This window comes from Hipposideros armiger, unplaced genomic scaffold (genome assembly GCF_001890085.2).
Source record: "Hipposideros armiger isolate ML-2016 unplaced genomic scaffold, ASM189008v1 scaffold_91, whole genome shotgun sequence".
NCBI classification, from domain to species: Eukaryota; Metazoa; Chordata; class Mammalia; order Chiroptera; family Hipposideridae; genus Hipposideros; species Hipposideros armiger.
In genome coordinates this window covers 3159277-3179701 of record NW_017731441.1, presented here as the reverse complement: position 1 = coordinate 3179701, position 20425 = coordinate 3159277, and the positions used below count along the sequence as shown (strand labels likewise).

General features: G+C 47.3%; 2 protein-coding genes across 3 annotated transcripts in view; both read right to left on the bottom strand.

The window, feature by feature from the left end:
* Positions 1-7282, bottom strand: part of F10 (coagulation factor X) — a 29725-nt gene extending 22443 nt beyond the window's left edge. Inside the window, exons 1-2 of the mRNA XM_019644768.1 lie at positions 7141-7282; positions 4898-5058 (exon numbers count right to left, since the gene is read on the bottom strand). Coding sequence (XP_019500313.1) covers positions 4898-5058; positions 7141-7210 — 231 coding nt within the window. The 5' untranslated portion in view covers positions 7211-7282. The remainder of the gene's footprint in view (positions 1-4897; positions 5059-7140) is intronic.
* Positions 1-18099, bottom strand: part of F7 (coagulation factor VII) — a 26392-nt gene extending 8293 nt beyond the window's left edge. The window contains exons 1-6 of one of the 2 annotated variants that reach the window (XM_019644769.1): positions 17970-18097; positions 14420-14580; positions 13032-13056; positions 12840-12953; positions 2929-3069; positions 1642-1751 (exon numbers count right to left, since the gene is read on the bottom strand). In XM_019644769.1, the coding sequence (XP_019500314.1) occupies positions 1642-1751; positions 2929-3069; positions 12840-12953; positions 13032-13056; positions 14420-14580; positions 17970-18039 (621 nt within the window). In that variant the 5' untranslated portion in view covers positions 18040-18097. Of the gene's footprint in view, positions 1-1641; positions 1752-2928; positions 3070-12839; positions 12954-13031; positions 13057-14419; positions 14581-17969 lie in introns of both variants that reach the window. The other variant, XM_019644770.1, reaches the window with a different exon arrangement.
* Positions 18100-20425: the final 2326 nt, after the last annotated feature.

Here is a 20425-nt window from a genome sequence, read left to right as displayed (position 1 = left end):
CTTGGACCCGACTCTCAGCTCTGATGTGGGCAAGGCACTGGATCTTGCTGGGCCTCAGTATCCTCACGTATACAATGGGGTGAGATTGCACCTTCCTCTCAGGTGGGATTGTGGGGGGTAAATGATACTGAGACATGAGGTCTTGGTGGGGCCAGGCCCAGGGAGTATGTGCTGGAAAGTAGTGCCTGCTGCAGTCACCCCCAGCAAGCCTACCTGAGTGTTCCCCATTGTAAATGCACAGAAATCCACATTTCTGGGACCAGCTCTGCCTTTACCTCAGAGAGGCTTTGCCGCTCAATTACATATTGGTCCCATTTGGATGTGTCTAACTCAGATCATTCCTCTGGATGCCAAAAACCAGGGTTCTGCAAAGCTGAGAAGTGGACTCTGGACTGCAAAGGCCTCACCCTGGCCCCAACTGCTGTGGGAGGTGGGTTGGAGCGGGGGGAGGCCGGGTCAGCAAGAGATGCAACTTCTGAGAGTGGTCTAGAAGGGATCAGAAGGCCACGAAATGAGAGGCTTGGAGCGGCCCTGAGCCCGGGGTCAGCCCAAGGATGACCGTGATTCTCCAATTTCCCTTACAAGGTTCTCACGCTTTTATTTCTAAAAATTCTTAGCTGTTTAACTTGAGGAGTGTCTCAGAATGAAGGGTTAAAGAACAGTCACTGATTCAGGCTCGAACCTGAGTTTGCAGGTCTCAGGGTTGCAGCGCTTCTCACACTCAAGTGAGCACACATCCCTGGATTCTCATGAAGTACAGGTGTTGACCCAGTGGGTCCAGAGGCCTGAGACTCTGCATTTCCAGCTGGGACCAGGCTCATAGGCAGCCTTGTGGAGAGGCGTCCTGGGGGAGCCACGGCCCACAGACCTGACCACATGCTGGGGACAGCCTCCTGTCTGCAGGAGGACTTTGTTATGGATCAAGAATCCTACTGTATGAGCCCACTTATAAGTGGACTCTAAAACAACAAAATAAATGAATAAACGAAACAAAACAGAAACAAACCCATAGATATGGACAGCAAGTTGATGGTTGCCAAAGAGGAGGGGTGACGGGATGGTAATTAAAAAAATAATAAAATAGGGCCGGCTGAGTGGCTCAGTTGGTTAAGAGCTCACTCAAGAGTTTGAGCTCTGAGCAACAGCGGTTCGAGTCCGGCCTGAGCTGAGCTGCCAACAGAGGGGGAAAAAAAAAAAAATATATATATATATATATATATATATGTATATGTATATATAATAATAAAACCTCAAAAAACAATATCTGACATACAAAAGAAAAAAAGAATCTCAGCTTCCAGAGACAGATAGTAAATGGAGCTTTGGAGGTGACTGAGTTGGGTTCAAATCCTGCCTCTGCCATTTATTAGTTGTATGGTCTCTGTTTCTGCATCTGTAGAAGGTCGGGGGATGAGATGAAGCAGTGTGAGGAGAACACGTAAGCTGACAAGAGGTGCTGCTGGGAGCACTGAAATCTGAGATGAATGGAGGCTGTTGTCAACAACAGGGCCTCAGAATAAAGAGGAAATCCACTGAAGCACTCCCATGAGCAGGAATAACTGGGGGCCTGGGGTGTCCTGCGGCTGACTTACCCACTTTCCCTTTGAGGTCCCGAATGACCCTAGGGCCCTGAAGCCTTACCTGCCAGGGACACTCCCCTTTGGGGCACACTTTGCCACCCACAATTCGGCCTTGGGGTTCGCTGGCATTTCTTTTTTCCAGAACAGGTATTTTTCCACATGGATATTCAACTGTATAAAACAAAAGTCAGCAATATGTGGGGATTTATGATAGCCCAGGGGCCGGCAAACTGCGGCTCGTGAGCCACATGCGGCTCTTTGGGTACGTACATGTGGCTCTGAAGTAAAATTGGAAATGAAAATAAAACTATCATAGTTTCATTTATAAAAATTTTAAAGGATGTTATTCACATAATGGTGATTCCATTTGTTTTATGGCTCTCGAATAATTTTTAAATTGTTGTGAGGGACAGAGTTGGCTCTTCCGTCTCAAAAGTTTGCCGACCCCTGTGATAGAAGAATGCGCTGGTGAGAAGAGGACTCTGAGCCCTGCAGGCAGTGGTTCTGCCTCCGGCTGCTGCCTCGGGGCTGCGGGAGGCCTCCGTGCCCTTGTGGGGGCGGCTGGGCGAGTGCATGGGGCAGGGGCTTTTTTTGCAGGAACACAGGGCCCTACTTCTTGAAACTAGGTTCTGCTAATTTTTCCAAGGGGAAGAAGTGCTGCTTAAATTTCCTGAAGGATGAATGATATTCTGTCTAAAGGCTAACCAGGTTCTCAGACAACTGTGTTGCTACTTTGAACCCACTCTTAGTTTTTGGTCTGCTCCAATGAAGTTTTGGGCCAGAAAAAAAAAGTGTTTAGAGGTGGCAGCTGAATTTCAGGATGCTTTGACCAGGATGGGTACATCTCCATCTGAAGAAACAGAGGGCTTGGGGTGTCCCAGCTTTTGGAATTGCAGCCCCATTAGTTTGAGGTTGGTTTGGAGAAATTTTCCGTTTTCCTAAAAGTGCTTGCCTTTAAAAAAGATTTGGTATCCAGAACTGTGCTGCAGTCAGTACAGACACTGGGTGTGGCAGCGTAGATTCCAGGCAGAGAGAACTGGAAGTGGGGCAGGGAGAACTTCGTTTTTCTCCTCTGAGCCCACCTAGAATGGGCAGGGGGCCTGAGGCCCATCCAGGGAGCCGCAGCCAGGGCTCTGTCCTGTCCACTGTTGTCCTGGCTGGCCTTCAGTGTCCTCTCTGCCTCTGAGCATGCAGTGGTCAGCAGTAGTAGATGCTCAGTTAATGGTATGCCACCCCTTCTCATCTTTTAGCCAAGAAGAGAACTTGTGGCAGGGCAGGAATTGGTGACTGCTCATTCGGAAGTAAAACAACACACAACCCCTGGAGCAGGTCCTTGAGGACCTGTTACCTGCAGGTGCGCATGACACCTCATCGGCCTGGAGTGTGTACCCCTCATGGCACCAGCAAGAGCGTTTGGCCTCCACGTGGTTGCTGCAGTACTGCTCGCAGCCTCCATTTTCATTCTCACAGATCAGCTGGTCGTTTTTGTCTGAGGACAGAAAGAGACAGCCTGAGAGGGGCTTCTGCTGGTCAGAGAAAGCCAGCCCTGGTGGCCAACCCTCCCTGGGCCAGGGCCAGTGTTCTGCATGAAGGTGGTGCTCAGCTGCCAACTACAAAGGCTGAGCCTGGCACTACCCCACTCTGCAGATTGACCAGAAAGGTGGGACCTGGTGTTTGGGTGTTCACTCATGTCTGAGCAACCTAGCCAGCGGGGACACAGGGCCAGCATGAAGTGACTTCCACCTATCATCCCTTGCAGCAGCTGGTGGGGAGCAGAGGAGGGACAGGAGAAAGCAAAAAAGCAAAAATACCCTGGAGACAGTAGAAGACTCCAACTTGATCAGAGATCTTCCAGTGAGAGGCCAGAGAAATAAGCCTGCTCTACAGCCAGGTCCTGGTGCCCAGTGACCTGGTCCGGGGTTAACCACTGGTTTGGACTGACAGAGATGAGGGACATTCAACCTGACTCTGAAAGACAGTACTTTGGNGCTGCTGGCCGCTCACGCTGGCTGCTGGCTACACACGGTAGCCCATGGCAACCCACTGCAGCAGGGGCTGCAGCCTACATCGTCGCTGACCACTCACGGCAGCCCAGCTCCAGGTTGAGCTGTTGTTCAGCATCTTAGCTGTAGAGAGCAGTGTCACTGGCCTTCATATGTGAGATCCGAACCAGGGACCTCTGGCGTCCCAAGCCAGCTCTTAACCAACGCTCCACTTGGCCAGCCCTGAATACATTCTTCTTCTGATTTAAATTCCTTGAATTGGCCATGACTTGCAACTTGACCTGTCTTCAAAGAGCACAGAAGATGAGCTTTCCCCAGAAACTCTGATGGCGTGGATCCTATCTGCTGCCTTTAAGGTGACGTTGGTCAGGTGGTCCTCCGGGTGCAACGAGGAGCCTATGTGGTGCAGGTGTCCCCAGTACCCAGCATCTAGTAGACACGCCACTGCAGTCCTGCAGTGTGGATGGGGGTCCACTGTCAGTGGTGTGGTGGTGACGGCAGTAGCCTGGCCGAGCTATCTCTGGCAGAGCTCCTGTTTGGCCTCCTGTTACTCTAGGCATCTTCAGCTCATTCTTGCCCAGTTTTGGCTAGCTACCATCCACTACCGTCTCACTGCTGCATGGCAGCCATTTTTCCCAAGGGTCCCTTGCAAGATGAACCAAGCTCACTAGCGACTTTCAGGGAAGGAACCGAGGCCTGGCCTGTTCCAGAGGTGAGGGGACTGGTGCCTTTGGAGCTTCCTTTGTTGCTGCTGCACAGGCATGGTATTGGGTCTTGTGGCCCAGCATCTGTGTTGCGTCTGTGTGCCAGGCACTCTCAGGGATGCAACTCAGGTGCCTAACATCAAATATGGTGGTGGCCATAAATTTGGGCAAAAATCCAGTGAGCCAAATGTCTCTGTGTGCATGGCCCAGCCCAGGGAGGCGTTGGCCCAGGCCATGAATAATTTTTAAATAAGCTTCATGTTTTAGAATTAATTTAACAGTACCTTCAGAAGTTCTCATAACTCTTGTAACTGATTTTGGGCCATACGTACCTCTCAGTTTTCCCACCCATGAAACAAATTGACGTGCCTCACCTGGTGGGTAAGGAGTCAGGAACAAATACTGTTGCAAGCGGTAGAGGACTCACAGTCTCCCCACTATGAAAGCCCCTCCCCAGCTGCTCTTTCCTCCTAGCAGAGGCCACAGCACAGAAGGCCATGCAGTAAGGTCCTGGCCTGGCCTACATGACAGCCTCCAATAGAGGGTAACCAGGGCCACCCAGCATCCCCTTTCGGGCTCAGCATAGTGCAGAGCTGGTCTCCCACCTTACCGTTTTCTGGGTGTCCTCAAAGACTTCTCGGGCCTCTTCATAGGAACAAGTCTCTTCCAAACACTCTCTTTCAAGGTTTCCTTTCTTCATCTCTTCTAGAAATGAATTCGCCCTCCGGATCCTTTCCAGGACGGTATTGGCACGTTCCCGGCTAATGAACACTAGAACACAGGGAAGAAAACAAAGTTGAAAGTACCTGAAAACGTTCCTTCCTCATGCACTAAGGCAGCTGGGAAGGAAATGCCCATCTCCCTCACAACTACTCCAGTTACAGTATAAGACATCTGTTCTAGACCCCACACATCCTTCTCTTGAGAAGTAAACACATCCCATCCAAACAACTCACCAGCCTCCCTGCACGTGCACACCCAGCTTTGCGTGGGCAATCCAAACCCTCTTTCTTAAACTCTCCTTTCTCAGAGTAGTTCCAGGTCACTGTCACCTCCCCTCCCTCAGGCTACTCCGCTCTGTGCTTTGGGTCAGGCTGTACCTCTCCACTCCCAGCCCCGTTCTGAACACCCCCATCCTTCAAGGTCTCAGCTGAGTTAAGTAGGGAGTTGTGATAACTATTTTGATCACAATCTACAATTAAAAGTATGATTTCTATAAAGTTCCAGGACACACATAAGCACAACTGAAATATAATTTCAAGAAATAGAACTTACAACTATTTTCTACAAAATGGCACTTATTATCAAGTTTTCTACTTGAATCTGTTCTATTTCATTTTTTAAAAACCCACCAAATTGATTTCATGCTTCACAAATGAGTCATGATCTGCCAATTAAAATGGCTTGGATCAGAGAATTGCTGGATTCTCCCCACGGTGTGTATCTATGGCTGAATTTTCCCCACCTGTCTAGTTCAGTCTTATCTGTCTCTCACTCACCCACTTCTTTTCCTCTTTTCATTGTGATATGGGAGGCCCTCAGAGGCTTTTCTTCTCCCTCTGCACTTCTCTTTCTTATCTTTTTTCCACTGAAGAATTTAGTCTCACCATTATAAAAGACTCTTCAAGTTGATATTTCTAGCCTCAACCTTCATCCTAAGCTCTATGTTTTCAACTCTCTCACCATGACGGATGTCACTCCTCATCTCAGAACTCCAAACTCCCCATGCTCCACACTAAAAAATAGGGCTGCAGAGTCAAGAAGTCTTGAATTTTCAAATACATATTGGTACCTACCGCTTAATATCGCCAAATGGAAATGACCGTACATACCTACTTCTTAGAATTGTTTTAAAGAATGTATACAATTCCTAGTGTTCAGTCTGGTACACATTAGATGCTCGATAAAGATTAGCTTCATTCCGACTTCAAATTACTTCCCCTTCCAAATTCCCCATTTTTTTATTATCCTAACAATGCCAGGCTCAAACTTGTAATTTGTGGGCCCCTCCCTCACTACTCCGAATATCTGCTCTACTACCAAGCACTTGCTTTTAATGAGAACCCACACACCGGTTTCTCCCCTTCGTCATTCCCCTACGTGGGGTTTTCCCCTGTTCTGTTTTTCTTTCTCTTTTTTATTTTTTACCACTTGCTTATCTCCTGCACACCCGAGTCCCCTCTATCTGTTCCTCAGTGCTCCTGTCCTTGCACTTGACCCAGGAGGCAGACAAGTCCCGGTGTCCCTCCAGGAGCAATGCCACCACCTCTGTCCTCTCTTCTGCCTTTGCTCTGCTTCTCCCTCTTCTGAGCTTTTTCTCTTTGGTCAGGCTCTGGGAATCTGGAAGACCCAGAGACCCCCGTCTGTCCAGTCTTGAGTTGGCTGAGCCAGCCTGAGGATGGTGACACCAGCTTTTCCCTCATTCTCTGCCCTGCCGTGGAAACTCATCTCTGCCTGTGACCCCTTTGCTCTCCTCTCTCCCAGCTCACTTTGGCAGAGGAGGGGGGACTTCTCTTCATCTCTCTCCCTCTCTCTGCCTCTCTGTTTCTCTCTCTGTCTCTGTCTTTGTCTATCTTTGTCTCTGTACCTCTGTCTCTCTCCCTCTTTCTCTGTACATGTGATTTTATCTGTCTTTGTGACCTCTGACCCACTGTCTGACTCTCCTCCCACAGGGAGGCACACCTGGCCTTAAGCTACCTTTGGCTGAGACCACCAAGCCCAGCTGTCTCATGCCAGCCTTTGACGTGGGACAGGCACCCACCAAGCAGGTGCAAGGGCATCACTCTGACTCCTCACCCTTTCTCCTCCTCCCTGGTGGCCACCTCTGCAGTCTGCAGGTTGAGGAGTACTTACCACTGTCCCCTGGCGATAGAAGGCTGGCCAGCGAGGTGCTGAGCAGGATGAAGCACAACAGGCCCGCCATGGTGTGGCCTCGGACAGCGTCCCTGTCCCGGCTGTGACAGGCCTCTGGGGCAAGGTTCACTCACCTTGGCTCGAGGGTGGCTGGCTGTCCTGCTTATCACAGCCTCTTGATTGGAGCCTGGGCCTGCCGAGGGGTGGGGAGCGGGAGGCAAGTGACTGTGCTGGGGACATTGTCGCATTGTCACCTGGCCTGTAGCCCTGGGGATGTTCTGACCAAACCTTGCTCTCCTCAGTAACCATATCCATGGGGGCCTGCTGTGGATATAGGAATATTTTGTTCTAAGAGAGTAAAAACGTCATTTTATTTCAGACATTTATGTGTAGCTCTCATTTCGTCCTTACTACCACGATAAATGCTAATTATCGTTTCTCCCATCTTTTCTCTAAAACAGAAAACAGGTTGAGAGGGAGGTGAGGCATCTGTGGTACAATTGGGGGTTTGAACCCAGGACTTCCCGCCCCGGTGAATTGCCTTTCCCTAGGTCTGAAATGGTCCCTCTGCTCAAAAGCCTCTCTCTCCAGGTGGTATCAGGTGTGGTCCCACAAAGGGTTTTCAGCACAGAGGGTCCTGGCGCCTGTGCTTCACTTGCATGTCAGCTTTGTACCCTGACCCCTGAAATTCAGGGGGTCCTAGAGGCAAAGCGTGTCTTGTGACCCTTCCGTGCCATGTGGCTGTTTGTGCACAGGCTCCTACACATACTTCTGAGAAGATATCCCTTGCCTTGTGTGCCTGGAGGGGCCTGCTGTGCCGGGTCCCCTGCGTGATCCATTGACCATAGGACAAGTTAGCCTGAGGCCGAGAGGGGCTGTGCCANAAAACTATGTGTGTGTATGTGAATTAAAGGAACATTTAGAAATGAAAATTGTTCTTGAAATTATGGAATAACTTTTTAAAAGAGAATAATCATTTATTTGGTAACAAGGGGTAACAATGAACTCTCAGTTCCTCTCCTTTCTTCTGGTGGCTGAGTGAAGAGTGGTAGTCAAATGGATAGACACAATCAAGAACTGCCTTGCAGACCTTGGTCTTTTGCAGAAATGCAAAGATGTCTGAGTCACACAACTTCCAATTACTGTTTTCTAGACAGAAGTGCCAACTGTTGTGCTTTCCAATGTATTAGTGGTTGCTACGTTCTCATGGCAAGAAACAGAAGCGCTTCTTTGATGTTACTGGAGTCTGTGAGAAACATGGTGATGCAGTTGATGCCCATGCCACAGCCAGCTGTGGGTATTCCATGGCAGTATAAAAGTTTTCATCTATGAACATGGCCTCCTCATCATTAGCAACTTTGGCCTGTTCCTTAAAAAGCTGCTTGCTGCTTCATGGGATTATTTAACTCACTGTAGGTACGTGCACACTTCCTTCTCCACGACAAATAGCTCAGAGTGCTCAGAATGGTCCATTTGGCCAAGGATCTCATTATCTGTGGGTGATCACAAATAAATGTGGGACTGCTGCAAATCACTTTCTGGAATTCTCTGATAGGCTTATCAAAGAGTCTGGCTGTGGTCTGAGGTGGAGGACACTCAATAGTTTTTGCCATAGAGATATCATCAAGAAGTTTTTTAGTGTTTTCAGTTCTGAAGAGGTTAGCTTCTTGCAGCTTCTGGCAGATTAGTTTCTCCTAGGGTTTTGTTAAATTCTTCCACCACGCTGACTCTCTGGGAGGGTCGGGTGTAGTGAATCTCAGGGGTTTGGCCTTCTGGGCCATCTGGATGGTGGGTGATCCTGTCGCTGTCTATAATATGCTTCACCATCCCTGATACAATCTCCATGATTTCATGAGATCATAATAATCTGCAGAGGCTGTGTAAAAATTCACAGATGGTGAATTAAAGTCACATCACCTGGAACTGGTATCCAATTTCACACACCTGGTCAAATCCACTGACCACCAGCATCTTATGGTAGAGTTCTAGAGCAATTCTTATATGTAAGTTCATGTCCAACTTGATGTGGTAGGTGATAAAAAGCTTGGCCACAGCTCCCCTTGAGATAAAGTTCATCGTGGGAATTTCAATGTCGAGGAATCCCAACTTATCCAAGACACTTCTTATATATGTGATGCTCTTAGTATGGATGATCAATTTCTTCCTCACAAAGCCATTCAGGTTCAAGCCCAAGTATCTCCGATGATATTGTTTCCTTGTCTTTGAGGCCAAAGTGAGAATGAAGTGACATATGTGAGCCAAGGATGCATTAGTGAAATTTTGTGGAGAATGATGCTCAGCAGGCCCTTCTTGGTTTGTCCAGGATTCTCCTGAACTCCAATTATGTCTCCCCAAGACAGTCTGTTATCCATATGAATAAATTCTTTTTAAAAAATTTATTCTATTTTTAAAAAATTTTTATTGGGGAATTGGGGGATGGGAACAGCACTGGGGAATTGGGGGAAGGGGAACAGACAAGTTGCTGTCATTTTTGTTCTTCAGTCTAGTTGTGGAGGACGTTGCTTCTCTGGCCCAAGCTGGCACCATCATTGCGCTCTTCCCGGGCGAGGCAGATCAGTTGCCAGCTTCTGGATGGCCACTCACGCTGGCTGCTGGCTACACACGGTAGCCATGGCAACCCACCTGCCATCACCGGCGACTCACGGCAGCCCAGCTCCAGGTTGAGCTGTTGTTCAGCGACTTAGCTGTGGAGGGCAGTGTCACTGGCCCTCATATGCGGGATCCGAACCGGGGCCCTCTGGCATCCCAAACCAGCTCTTAACAAACGCGCCACTTGGCCGGCCCTGGCTTTAATCATCTTAAATGCACCATCTCTGTTGAATATTAATAATTTATTTAAAAATTAATCACCAAGAAATGGATTGCGCCAAAAATGGTTTGCTCTGTTTGCTACCCCAAGCTGGTGGTTAATGAATAGTTTTTAGTTGAGATACTTGGGTCAAAGATTCAGTAAAAGATTGGATGCTTGGTGAATAATCATTATGGTAATTTTAAAAATGGTAATTGGTAATTAGCTGAAAACAGGGCATCAAGAACCCATATTACACTAAACAATGTTCATAGCCTTAAAAAATTTTTTTTTACTGTCTGCAGTAGGTTGAATATTGTCCCTCCTCACCCCTCTAAATTTAGGTGCACCCTCAGAAAGTGACCTTAATCGGAAATGGGGTCTTTGCCAATGTAACTCAAGCACGATTGAGATGAGATCATACTAGATTAGGGTGGACCCTAAATCAATGAGAGTGTGCTTATAATAAACAGAAAAGGACACACAGAGACATGCAGAGTACATAATCTCCCTCAGATCTTCTAAAGGAAACCAACCCTGGTACATCTGGATGTCAAACTTTTGGTCTCCAGAATGTGAGAGAATAAATTTCTGTTATTTTAAGGAACACAGTGTGTGGTTTCATTTTGCTTTTTTTGTGTGTGTGTCTTAATGTGGAAGCTTAAATGATCAATTGAGACATCTCTTCTTTTCTGATGCAAACATTTAATGCTATAAATTTCCAATTAAGCACTATTTTAGCTGCATCTCACAGATTTTATATGTTGCATATTCATTTTTGTTCAGTTGAAAATATTTTCTAACTCCTGTTGAGACTTCTTCTTTGACCTACAGATTATTTAGAAGCATATTGTTTAATTTCCACATACTTGGAAATTTTCCTGTTATTGCTTTTTAGTTGATTTCATTATGGTCAGATAAAATATTTTGTATGAGTTCAATCTTTTAAATTTGATAAGGTGTATTTTATGACATAGGATATGGTCTATCTTGTGGAGAGTTCCATGTGTGGTTAGAAAGAGTATATTCTGGTGTTGTTGAGAATCCTGTAAATATCAATTAGATTCAGGTCAAGTGTTGTCTGGAGAACTGGAGGGGAAAAAATGGTAAGCACAATTATACGGCAATTTTAATTCTAGTCTTCTTCAATGTACTGCTGCTATTGACATTTCAGGGTCCTCAAATAGTTGCTCCATGCATTCTATACAGGTTTTGTAGCTGCATTTAGTGGGAGAGACAGGGTGGAGTGTGCTTTCTCCATATTACTTGGAACTAGAACTTGTTGGTAACCTTTGATCCAGTAATCCTTCCCTGGAGCAGCTGTTCTTAGAAGGTAATCCAGAAGAAATCTATGTGTTTTCATAATAGCAATATAAAATAATGTACATGGCCAAAACATGAACGGGTAAATGTGTCCATACCATGAGATATGACTTAACTCTTTAAAATTATAAGCATGGTAGCTATATGGAAGTAAGGAGGAGTGTTTGGGAAATGATGCTGAGGAAAAAGGTAGAATATGAACTTGGATTGGCATTAAAATTACTTTTATTATTTTTTTAAAAACTATGTGGGGCCGGCCGAGTGGCGCGATGGTTAAGAACTAGCTTGGGATGCCAGAGGGCCCCGGTTCGGATCCCACATATGAGGGCCAGTGACACTGCCCTCNGGTTTGGACTGACAGAGATGAGGGACATTCAACCTGACTCTGAAAGACAGTACTTTGGTGAGAGAAATGGGGTTGGCTTTCTGTGAAAGTCCAGAAGGCCAGTCCTAGAAGTGAATTCACACCAGGACTGCTGAGCATCCAAATCTGGGCAAAGACACTGAGACTTTCTAGCCCCAAATAAGTGGCAGGAAGCCTCTTTTCTTAGTCTTTCACCCTATTTGGCCCCTGTTCGGCTTAGAGCAGAAGTTGGCTGTGGTCCAGAAGTGCTCATTCAGCATCGGAATGTACAGTTGTGTGGGAAAGGGTTAACCTTGCCCACAGAGAGGCCTGGCCTTTGCCCTCAGCTCCTGGGAGGTGACCTCCACACCATGATTAAGTTGGATGCTTTTAATTTAATCTATCTGAAAAGAGCGTTGTTTCCCTGAGAGCCTTGGGTCACACTGGATAGTCTAACAATGTGATTCATGAGGGGTCGTGGGCCACACAGTATCAGCTCAGCCTCTGGAGGGACTGGAGGCTGAGGTAAGCCACATGGACGGTCAGCCATGTTTATGTGACTGAGCCCCAGTAAAACCTCTGGGCACTGAGAATCAGGTGCATTTTCTGGGCTGATGATTATTTCATACACCTTGTCACACATTGGCCTTGAATGAAAGGCTGTCCACATGACTGCCCTGGGAGAGGACAACTGGAAGCTTGCACCTGGTCCCTTTCAATCTGTATCTTTTTGCTATTATATTATAAATGGTTACTGTCAGTAATCAGCTTTCAGTGGACTCTGTGAGTCCTTCCAGCAAATTACTGAACCTGAGGATGGTCTTAGGGACCCCTGAACTTTGCAATACTTTAATATATGGAAGGTGAAAAAAATATCTCATACCTTTGTAATAGCAAGTAGGGAAGGTCAAGTTTACCCCACTGTCTTGGCTGGTGGGATATGTGGAAACTGGGCAGTGATGTAGTGACATTCACCTGGGCCCTCTCCACAGAATTTCCCAGTGCTGGGAACTCAAGAATTTTATAGTTCCCAGAAGGCAATAGGAGGCAATCAAGATTGAGAATTGGCACCTCAGAACCCCAGATCCAAGACTCTCAGGTTAGCAGAGTCCTTCAAGTTCACCTGGACCCATTTTCCACTGGGGTTAAGCCCAGCCCCATGCCTGACCAGGCCATGCCCATCAGCTTCCCAGGGACCCGTCTGCAAGCTATGGGGTTCCTCACTTGTCTCACAGTTCCGGCCCTCAAAATCGTCAGGGCAGAAGCAGATGTAAGACTTGAAATTGTCCTCACAGGAGCCTCCATTCTTGCATGGATTTGAGGAGCATTGGTTCCCATCTGTGGAATAAGTCAGTGTTAGTGTGCCCAGGAGAAGGGCTGGCGGGCGGGATATGAATGGGCCATTTACCTACTCACCTTTGTAAGAAATCCAGAACTGATTCTGAGGGAACAAAGAGGAAGCCGCATGAGACTTATGTCCACAAGAAGCAAACACTTATGGTATCTGTGGAATGAACTGATGAATTGGGGTGGGAAGGGGTGGGCTGGGAGCTTTTGACCTGGGGCCTTTTGTGATAGGCTCTGGAAGCCAGGTTTTTCTCTGGAGATGAGGTGGGTTCATCCGAGAGAGAAAGTTTTCCCTAATCCCCCCATCTCCACCTCAGATCATTAAGGCCACCATAGATCACAAATTTCCTTCTCCCAAGTCAAAATAGCTGAGTTTCAGCCCCAGCCAGCCCTAACTCTGTCACCTCTGAGTTGTGAATCTGGGACAAGACACATACGTTCTCTGAGCCTCCATTTGCTCCTATGGGCGGTCGTCCATACACGTGGGGTGACATGTGGAGGTTAGTAATGGATGTAAAGGCATTCTATGAACTGCCAAGGGCTCCATCAATAAAACTGATTCCTGAGGAATCTTTTGGTCAACTGAACTTAAACTCACAGGGTTGCTGTGAGAAAAAAACAAGATGAGAACTGTTGAAACTGCTTTGAAAAACTAACTGGTACACAGCCACAAAGTATGACCATTTGCAACTTGCATGGAAAGGGTCGGGTTAGCCTGTCTCAAATTACCCTACTTCCTGTTGGGTGTGAGGTGTCCTGTGCATGTGAGGCGTGTGTCCTGTGCGTGTGAGGCCTTGTCTCATCGTAACGCGACCCACACTCTTGTTGAAGTGTTCAAAGGGACTTGATACACTTTAAATATTTCAGAAAATGAAAACAGAAAATGAAGACCACTCTATCCATATGGCCCAAGGGCAGGTGGAGGAAGCAGTGGTCTCCTAAGTGTTTCCTCATATGAGTTTCCCTGAAGAGGTGCCCGCAGGTGGCGCAGCAGAGAAAGGCTCACCTAGGCCAGTGTCTAAGACATCTGCTCTGTCAGCTTCACCTCTGTGAAGCAGGGGCAACTTTAGAGGACCATCCTTGGGAAGGCAAGGGACACATCGAGTCTGCTTTTCAAACTGTATTTTCTGATGTAAAATTTAGGATTCCGAGTTTGCAGAGAGGAGGATGTCCCTGAAAATGATGGGGGGAGGGGTATAGATACTGCGGGAGCTCTGACTAAGGAAAGCGAAGTCATCCTTAGGAGGAAACGTGACCTAGACAGCGAGGGGCTGTGTACGCTGGAGCCACCTGTGTGTTCACCTGGGCACGTAGCGCTCACAGCCAGAGAACTGGAGAGAGGAGGCCTCCGAGACACAGGAGTGACTCCTGCTGTCACAGAGCTCCCTTCCTGAAGACGCTACACACTGACCCACACGTTGGGTGGTGCAAAGGGGGCCCCTAGGGGGAGAACTCACCACTCTCTCATTGTTCTTGAAGATCTCCCTGGCCTCCTCAAAGGAGCACAGCTCCTCCTTGCACTCTCTCTCCAGAGAGCCCGCCATCAGCTCCTCCAGGAACCAGTTGGCACGCCTTTGCCTATGCAAGACGCCTTGGGCTTCTTCCTGGGTAATGAATACTGGGAAATGGGGGTTCCATGAAACATTCATAACCTGCCATGCCAAGATGGCACAGAAACCATCCAGATTAGCCTCGTCCCACTCAGTAACAGGAATCAAAAGGTTCCTGTCTACAGGCATGGCTGAATTCAAAACAGGAGTGATTTCTTATGGCTGGTTGGCAACAAGGCAACATGGCACAAACCCTATGTACAAGGATAAGGCAATATGTTCATTCAATCATAATTTAACACTCATACCTTTTGACTTGGTCACTTTACTTCTAGAAATTTATCCTAAAGAAATACTCAGAGGCATGCTCCAAAACCTATCCATAAGGAGAGCTATTGCTAATAATCACCTGAAACAACGAGGTGATGGTGTCCCGTGCCACCAGGAATATAATGCTTAAGAAGACGTGACATTAAGTGAAAAAAGAAGATAATAACACAATATCTACTGTATCATCCTTTTGTGTACATAAAAAGGTATATATGAGTAAATTTAATTTATTAAAAGAATGTATAAAAAATTAACTTTAGGGGTTAACAGCTATTCTGTTCCAAAGTGTGTTCAATCAACATGTGTAACTTCTATAATCAAAATACACATCTGCTGTGTTCCTGGAGCCTAGGACATTCCATCAAGATTTGAAAGAATGTGCTGGAGGGTTCTATGGGGAGGAGGGTCTCATGGTATGTGCATTTGGGAGCGGTCAGGCAGCTAGGAGAGGCTGGCTTGGGTGGAGAGAGGCAGGGATAGCTATGACAACACGGGAGGGGTGGAGGGTGGTCTGGCTGAGGGTGGCCTGACTGAGCGTGGCAGGTGGAGAGGGGCCTGGCTTTCCTTGTCTTCATTAAAGGCCAATAGTCCCGTTCACTGCACGCTAAGACTCTTCTTCCCAGTTCTTGTGGTTACTGCCCAGTGTTGTCAGTTCTCTCTTCCCAGCTAACTCATCTGAACCCTTTCTCTGCTTTGCCACCAACCTCTCACTCTCCCTTTAAGATCACACTCTTGAAGGAAAACGCCTCACTTTCCACCAAGGTTCTTATATTGACTCTTAGACCCACTGTAGCAAAAGCTACCGTGACTCCCACAGGCTCCTCATGGACCTTTCTTGGTGGCAGGAGGCCTGCTGACCACTGTCTGCTTCTCAACACTGCCTCCCCTGGCTGCTGGGGCCTGGTTTCCTCTGGGTGCTCCTCCCACCTCTCTGCACACCTCTTCTAGCCTGCTTTGCTGCTGATGTTGAGTTCTGGTATCCTTTAGGTTTTTCTTTCTACTCTAAAGACACTCTGAGCCACCTCACTCCATTTCTGGCTTCAGCTCTCCCTCCATATGCCAGAACCCGCACATTTATTTCCACCTAGAAGTGTCTCTGAACCTCAGATCTCCATGTCCAGTTTCCCTGTAGAATAACCCACATTCACAGACAGCACACACAGGTCTACCTCCCTCCTCTTCACCCCCACCGTGTCTGCCTTTTCTGTCGGAGTCCCTGGTCTTGGGGAAGAGTCCCGCCTGTCTCCCGAGCCAAGTTTCTCTAAGGCATCTGACCCCTCTGAGCCAAGTTTCTCTAAGGCATCTGACCCCTCACAGACAACTCTGCAGCTGCTACCTTCTGTACCTGCCTCTCTTCTCTCTACCCCTGCAACGCCACCTGAACTAAAGAGCTCCAACCTCCTCTGGGGACTTCCCGAGCACGTGCCTCCTCCTGACCTCTCACAGTGACCCCCATAGTTACTTGCAGGTTGCTGGCGTGTCCCCCGTTTTGCTTATGAGGAAGGGAGGTGAGGCTTAGCACTCACCCAAAGCCACCGAGGGTGAGGGTAAAGGGACCAATTTGAAAACTTTGAATTTGAGGATTCTTTTGGACACCCAGGCAGACATGGGAACTGCATCCCAGAAGATGGCTTGGCCATGGAGGCAAGGACGTTGAGATTGGTTATATTATGCAGAGGTTGAAGTCAAGGGTGTGGATGAGGCCAGGAAAGCTCGCAGAGCCCCAGTGCCATCCTGCTGTTGGGGGCTGTGCAGTGAGCAGCTCTAGCAGTGAGCAGGGTGGGTGTGGGGTGAGAAGAGGAAATCGGGAACGAAGCCAGCATTTTGAGGCAGAAGCAAGATGCGAAAACTGAGTCCCAGAGGAGAGATGAGCCAGAGATCGGCTTTGGAGAGGCCGAGGCTTCCAGGAAGAAGGGCAGGCTGTCTGTGCTGCATCCTTGTGCCCATCAGAAGCTGCTTGTGTGAGCCAGAGGGCCCCCAGGACAGGTGGGAAGGTTATGAAGTGTGGGGGCGGCAGGGGAAGGGGGGAAGTGTTAGATCCCTGGGCACCTAGGCTGAGGGAGACCACATCTTCAAAATTAGAGAGTTTCACCTGTCGGTATTTCTGGGGAATTGATCTAGTTTGGAAGAAGTTGAGAGAAAATCAAAGAATGGAGGTTTTTGGGAGGTGGTCGTGGAGCCCATGTGGGGAGGGCAAGGGGTGGAGACCTGAGACCATGGACCAGGCCGGCGGCTAACCAGAGCTGAAGGAGGAGAGAAAATGTGCACCAAGAAGCTCTCAGGGAACCAGAGGCAACTCTGATAGTAAAGTAACACACGGTTATTGCAAAGAATTTGGAAAAGATAGACTAGAACAAGGAAGATAAATGCCACCTGCAATCTGTCACTGTTTTCCTGTCCTAAGGCACTGACTTTCTCTAGAGCAGGAAACACTCTCCTTTCAGGTCATCAGGATGGGCGACACCACCACTTGGATCCCAGGCTAGTTTCTTGCCATGGGATTAGAAAGACGACATGAACTGGATTTCAGAGGACCATGTGAGCACCTTGTTTCCACCACGGCCACCACTCGGTACTGGAAAGTCATGCTGAGGGCAGCTTATAAAGCATGTCCCCATGTTTCCCCACTCAGGCATCTCAGGGCACTCAAGGGGCAGGGAGGGTGGCCTTAGTCACAGTGGTGGTGGAACAGCGCAGCCCAGTGTCCCCATGCCTTCCTGGCACTGGCAACTAAAAGCCTGGGAGAACAAAGCGAGAGGGAAACACACCCCCACCCCACACCCCTGTGCCCCAGATTCGGTGCTGTTTTCCAACTGCACAGTGTGGGTCCCCACCGGTAGGTAGCCAGGAAAGTGCCGAAGGCTCCCAAAAGCCTTTGAAAAAGAATTCTGCCAAAACGTGCACTGTCAACAGCACTTTCCTCCAATGCCTGGCAAGTGCCTGGGTGCTGTTTGCTTTTTGGAAGGAAAGCAGATCCCATCGGAGCCTGGAAGGTCCTGGAAGGTCCCCGTGAACAGGAATGGCCACAGAGGTGAACAGGAATAAAGGCGGGGTTTGGGAGGCTTGGCTGCCAACAGCCAGGCTGCCCTTCTCACGGGGTGCGTAGATAACCATCCCCCCAACATACCTGCAGCCAGAGACCCCTGCAGACCCAGCAGAAAGCAGAGGAGGGCCAGCTCACCAGGCTGGGAAACCATGGTGTGGTCTGTGGTGTCACTCCCTGTCTGTTGACATTCCAGTGGGGAGACGGGCAAAGTTCTCCAGCCTCCAAGTGCCCAGAGGGATGGGGGAGGGAGATCTATCCTCCCAAACACTGTGCTAAATGCTGTGCTAGAGCGGGGATCAGAGACAGAAAGACAGGGCTTGCACCCAGGGTCCCAGGTCCAGGAATCCAGGAATACATGGCCGAGTCTGCGAAACAGGGGTTCCTTCTCTGAAACGTAGGTTTTGGAGGTGCACTTGGCATATGTGCCTCAAATGGAATTTAGAATTCTGAAGCCTTTAGGACTTATGACGGCTGGTTAGAAAAACAGAATTAAACTGCAAGGGAGAAACCATAGTCCACAGTAATAATATTAGTGAAGAGAGCACATTTTGGGTATGAATGTTAATATTTTGAAGAGAGCCAGAGGAGACTTGGGACCATCCTTGCCCGGGGGGCCTGGTTTCTTAAGGGAGCCAGAGTGCCTGGTGGAGAAGCAACAGGAAAAGGGGCACCTGCCCCTAGTTGAGCCCTCCATTCCACTTTAGCTGCAGGTGGTAACCTCCTGTGCCCCTGCCATCCAGGTCTTATTCCTCCTGGGCCCAGGGCACAGCTCGCATGACCACCTTTGTCCTGGGCTGCCAGGCAGGGAAAGGTTTCTCAGGATGGCAGCCTTTCCATGCTGAAACTGGGACTGTCCTTGGGCCTACTTGGATGCCCGCTTACCCTGGCAAGGCTCACCTGGCATCCAGCCTCCAGGGAGGGCCTGGGCTCGACCCTCTGGGAATCATATCCTTTCTGTGAATGGATAGACTGGGACCACTAGCTCCGCTCATGTCTGGCAGGGTCCCAGCCCTACCCCCCAAACGGAAGAATTAGTCCTTAGGAGAGAATATGTTTTATTGATCACCTCTGGAATTTTTTATTGTTACTATCAATAATTTGTAAACTTTTTTTAGAAATTTAATTATATAGAAATTTATTTGCGGAGGAAGGAAGGGTGGGGAGGAGGCACTTATCATTTGACTGCTTCTCCCAGCCACAGCCCTTTCTGGGGACATCTCTGCACTTGACTTTCTTTGGATTCTCCTCCTTAAAGGTATGGCTAAAGCTATAAAACCATCTGAGCCTGCTATCTGGAGTAACTTTTTTTTTTTAACTGAAAACAAATTTCTTTGTTATTCATCAACCCAAGTATTTTAATTCTTCTTGATTAATTTTAACAATTTGCTTTTCTTAAGGAAAATTCCTATTTTATGGTTTTAAATGTATTGGCAGAAAGTTGTTTATAATGGTTCTCTCATTTCAAAACCTCTATCTGTTGTAAAGTTTCTCAGTTTTTCTATAACTTGCTGTATTTTATTATTTTTCAAGGAACAGGTTTTGAGTTTTGATTTGTTTTATTTTCTTCTCTGAATTGTACTAATTCCTTCTTTATACTTTCTTTGGATTATACTCATCTTATTTTGAGCTTCTTTGAATGGTTAACTCATTAATTTTGTCATGTAAAAAATTAAATGTAGCTGGGTTATCAATGCTGCTCCAAGCTATGCTTGAGCTGCACCCATGAGTTCTGATATGCATACTTTGTCTGATCCTCCATATATCAGAATTCCCAATGACATTTGTTTTCTAAACTTTTAAACTGTCTTTTTCTTTGTTTTGTAAAAATTTTGTATATATTCCTTGTGTTGGAAAATAATGCACATTTTTCTATTTTTAGGGACAAACAGATATCAATTTCCGTGAGACAATTAAATTTTTACCCATGATTGCTGATCTTTGCTCTCTATATTTTGAGCATAATTAGATGTTTACAAGTTCTTGATTGCCACGTAGTGTCCTTTTACTTTATTGTTCTAAATCCCATTTTAGGTGTTACTAATACTGCTACCCCAGCTTCCTTTTGGTTAGAGTTCCCCTGTTACATCTTGTTTCTTTCTTTTATTTTCAACCTTGGTATAATTTTGTTTTATGGTCTCTTTTAGCAGTTGTTACATCCAATTTGATTCTCTTTCCATATAGGTCAGTTTAACATAATTGCATTTGTTGTGACTGAGAAATATGTGGACTTATTTCTTCCATCATCTTTTGTGTTTCTCTGTCCATCGTGATTTTCCCTTTCCATACCCAATCCTTCTTCTACTGGATAGACAATGCTTCTTCCTACTCTACCTTTCTGGCTTAGAAGTTATCAATTGTATTCTTGTTCTGATGTGGTCATTTTACATTTCTTTTGTTACCTTTCCGTTGTTGACACATTGTATCTTCATTTTCTGACAAAAGCTATGAAACATATCTAGGCCACACCCACTGCCTGCCTCATTCCTGTTTTATCACGTGCTTGCCATACTGCGCATAGATGAGCAAAACAAACCACC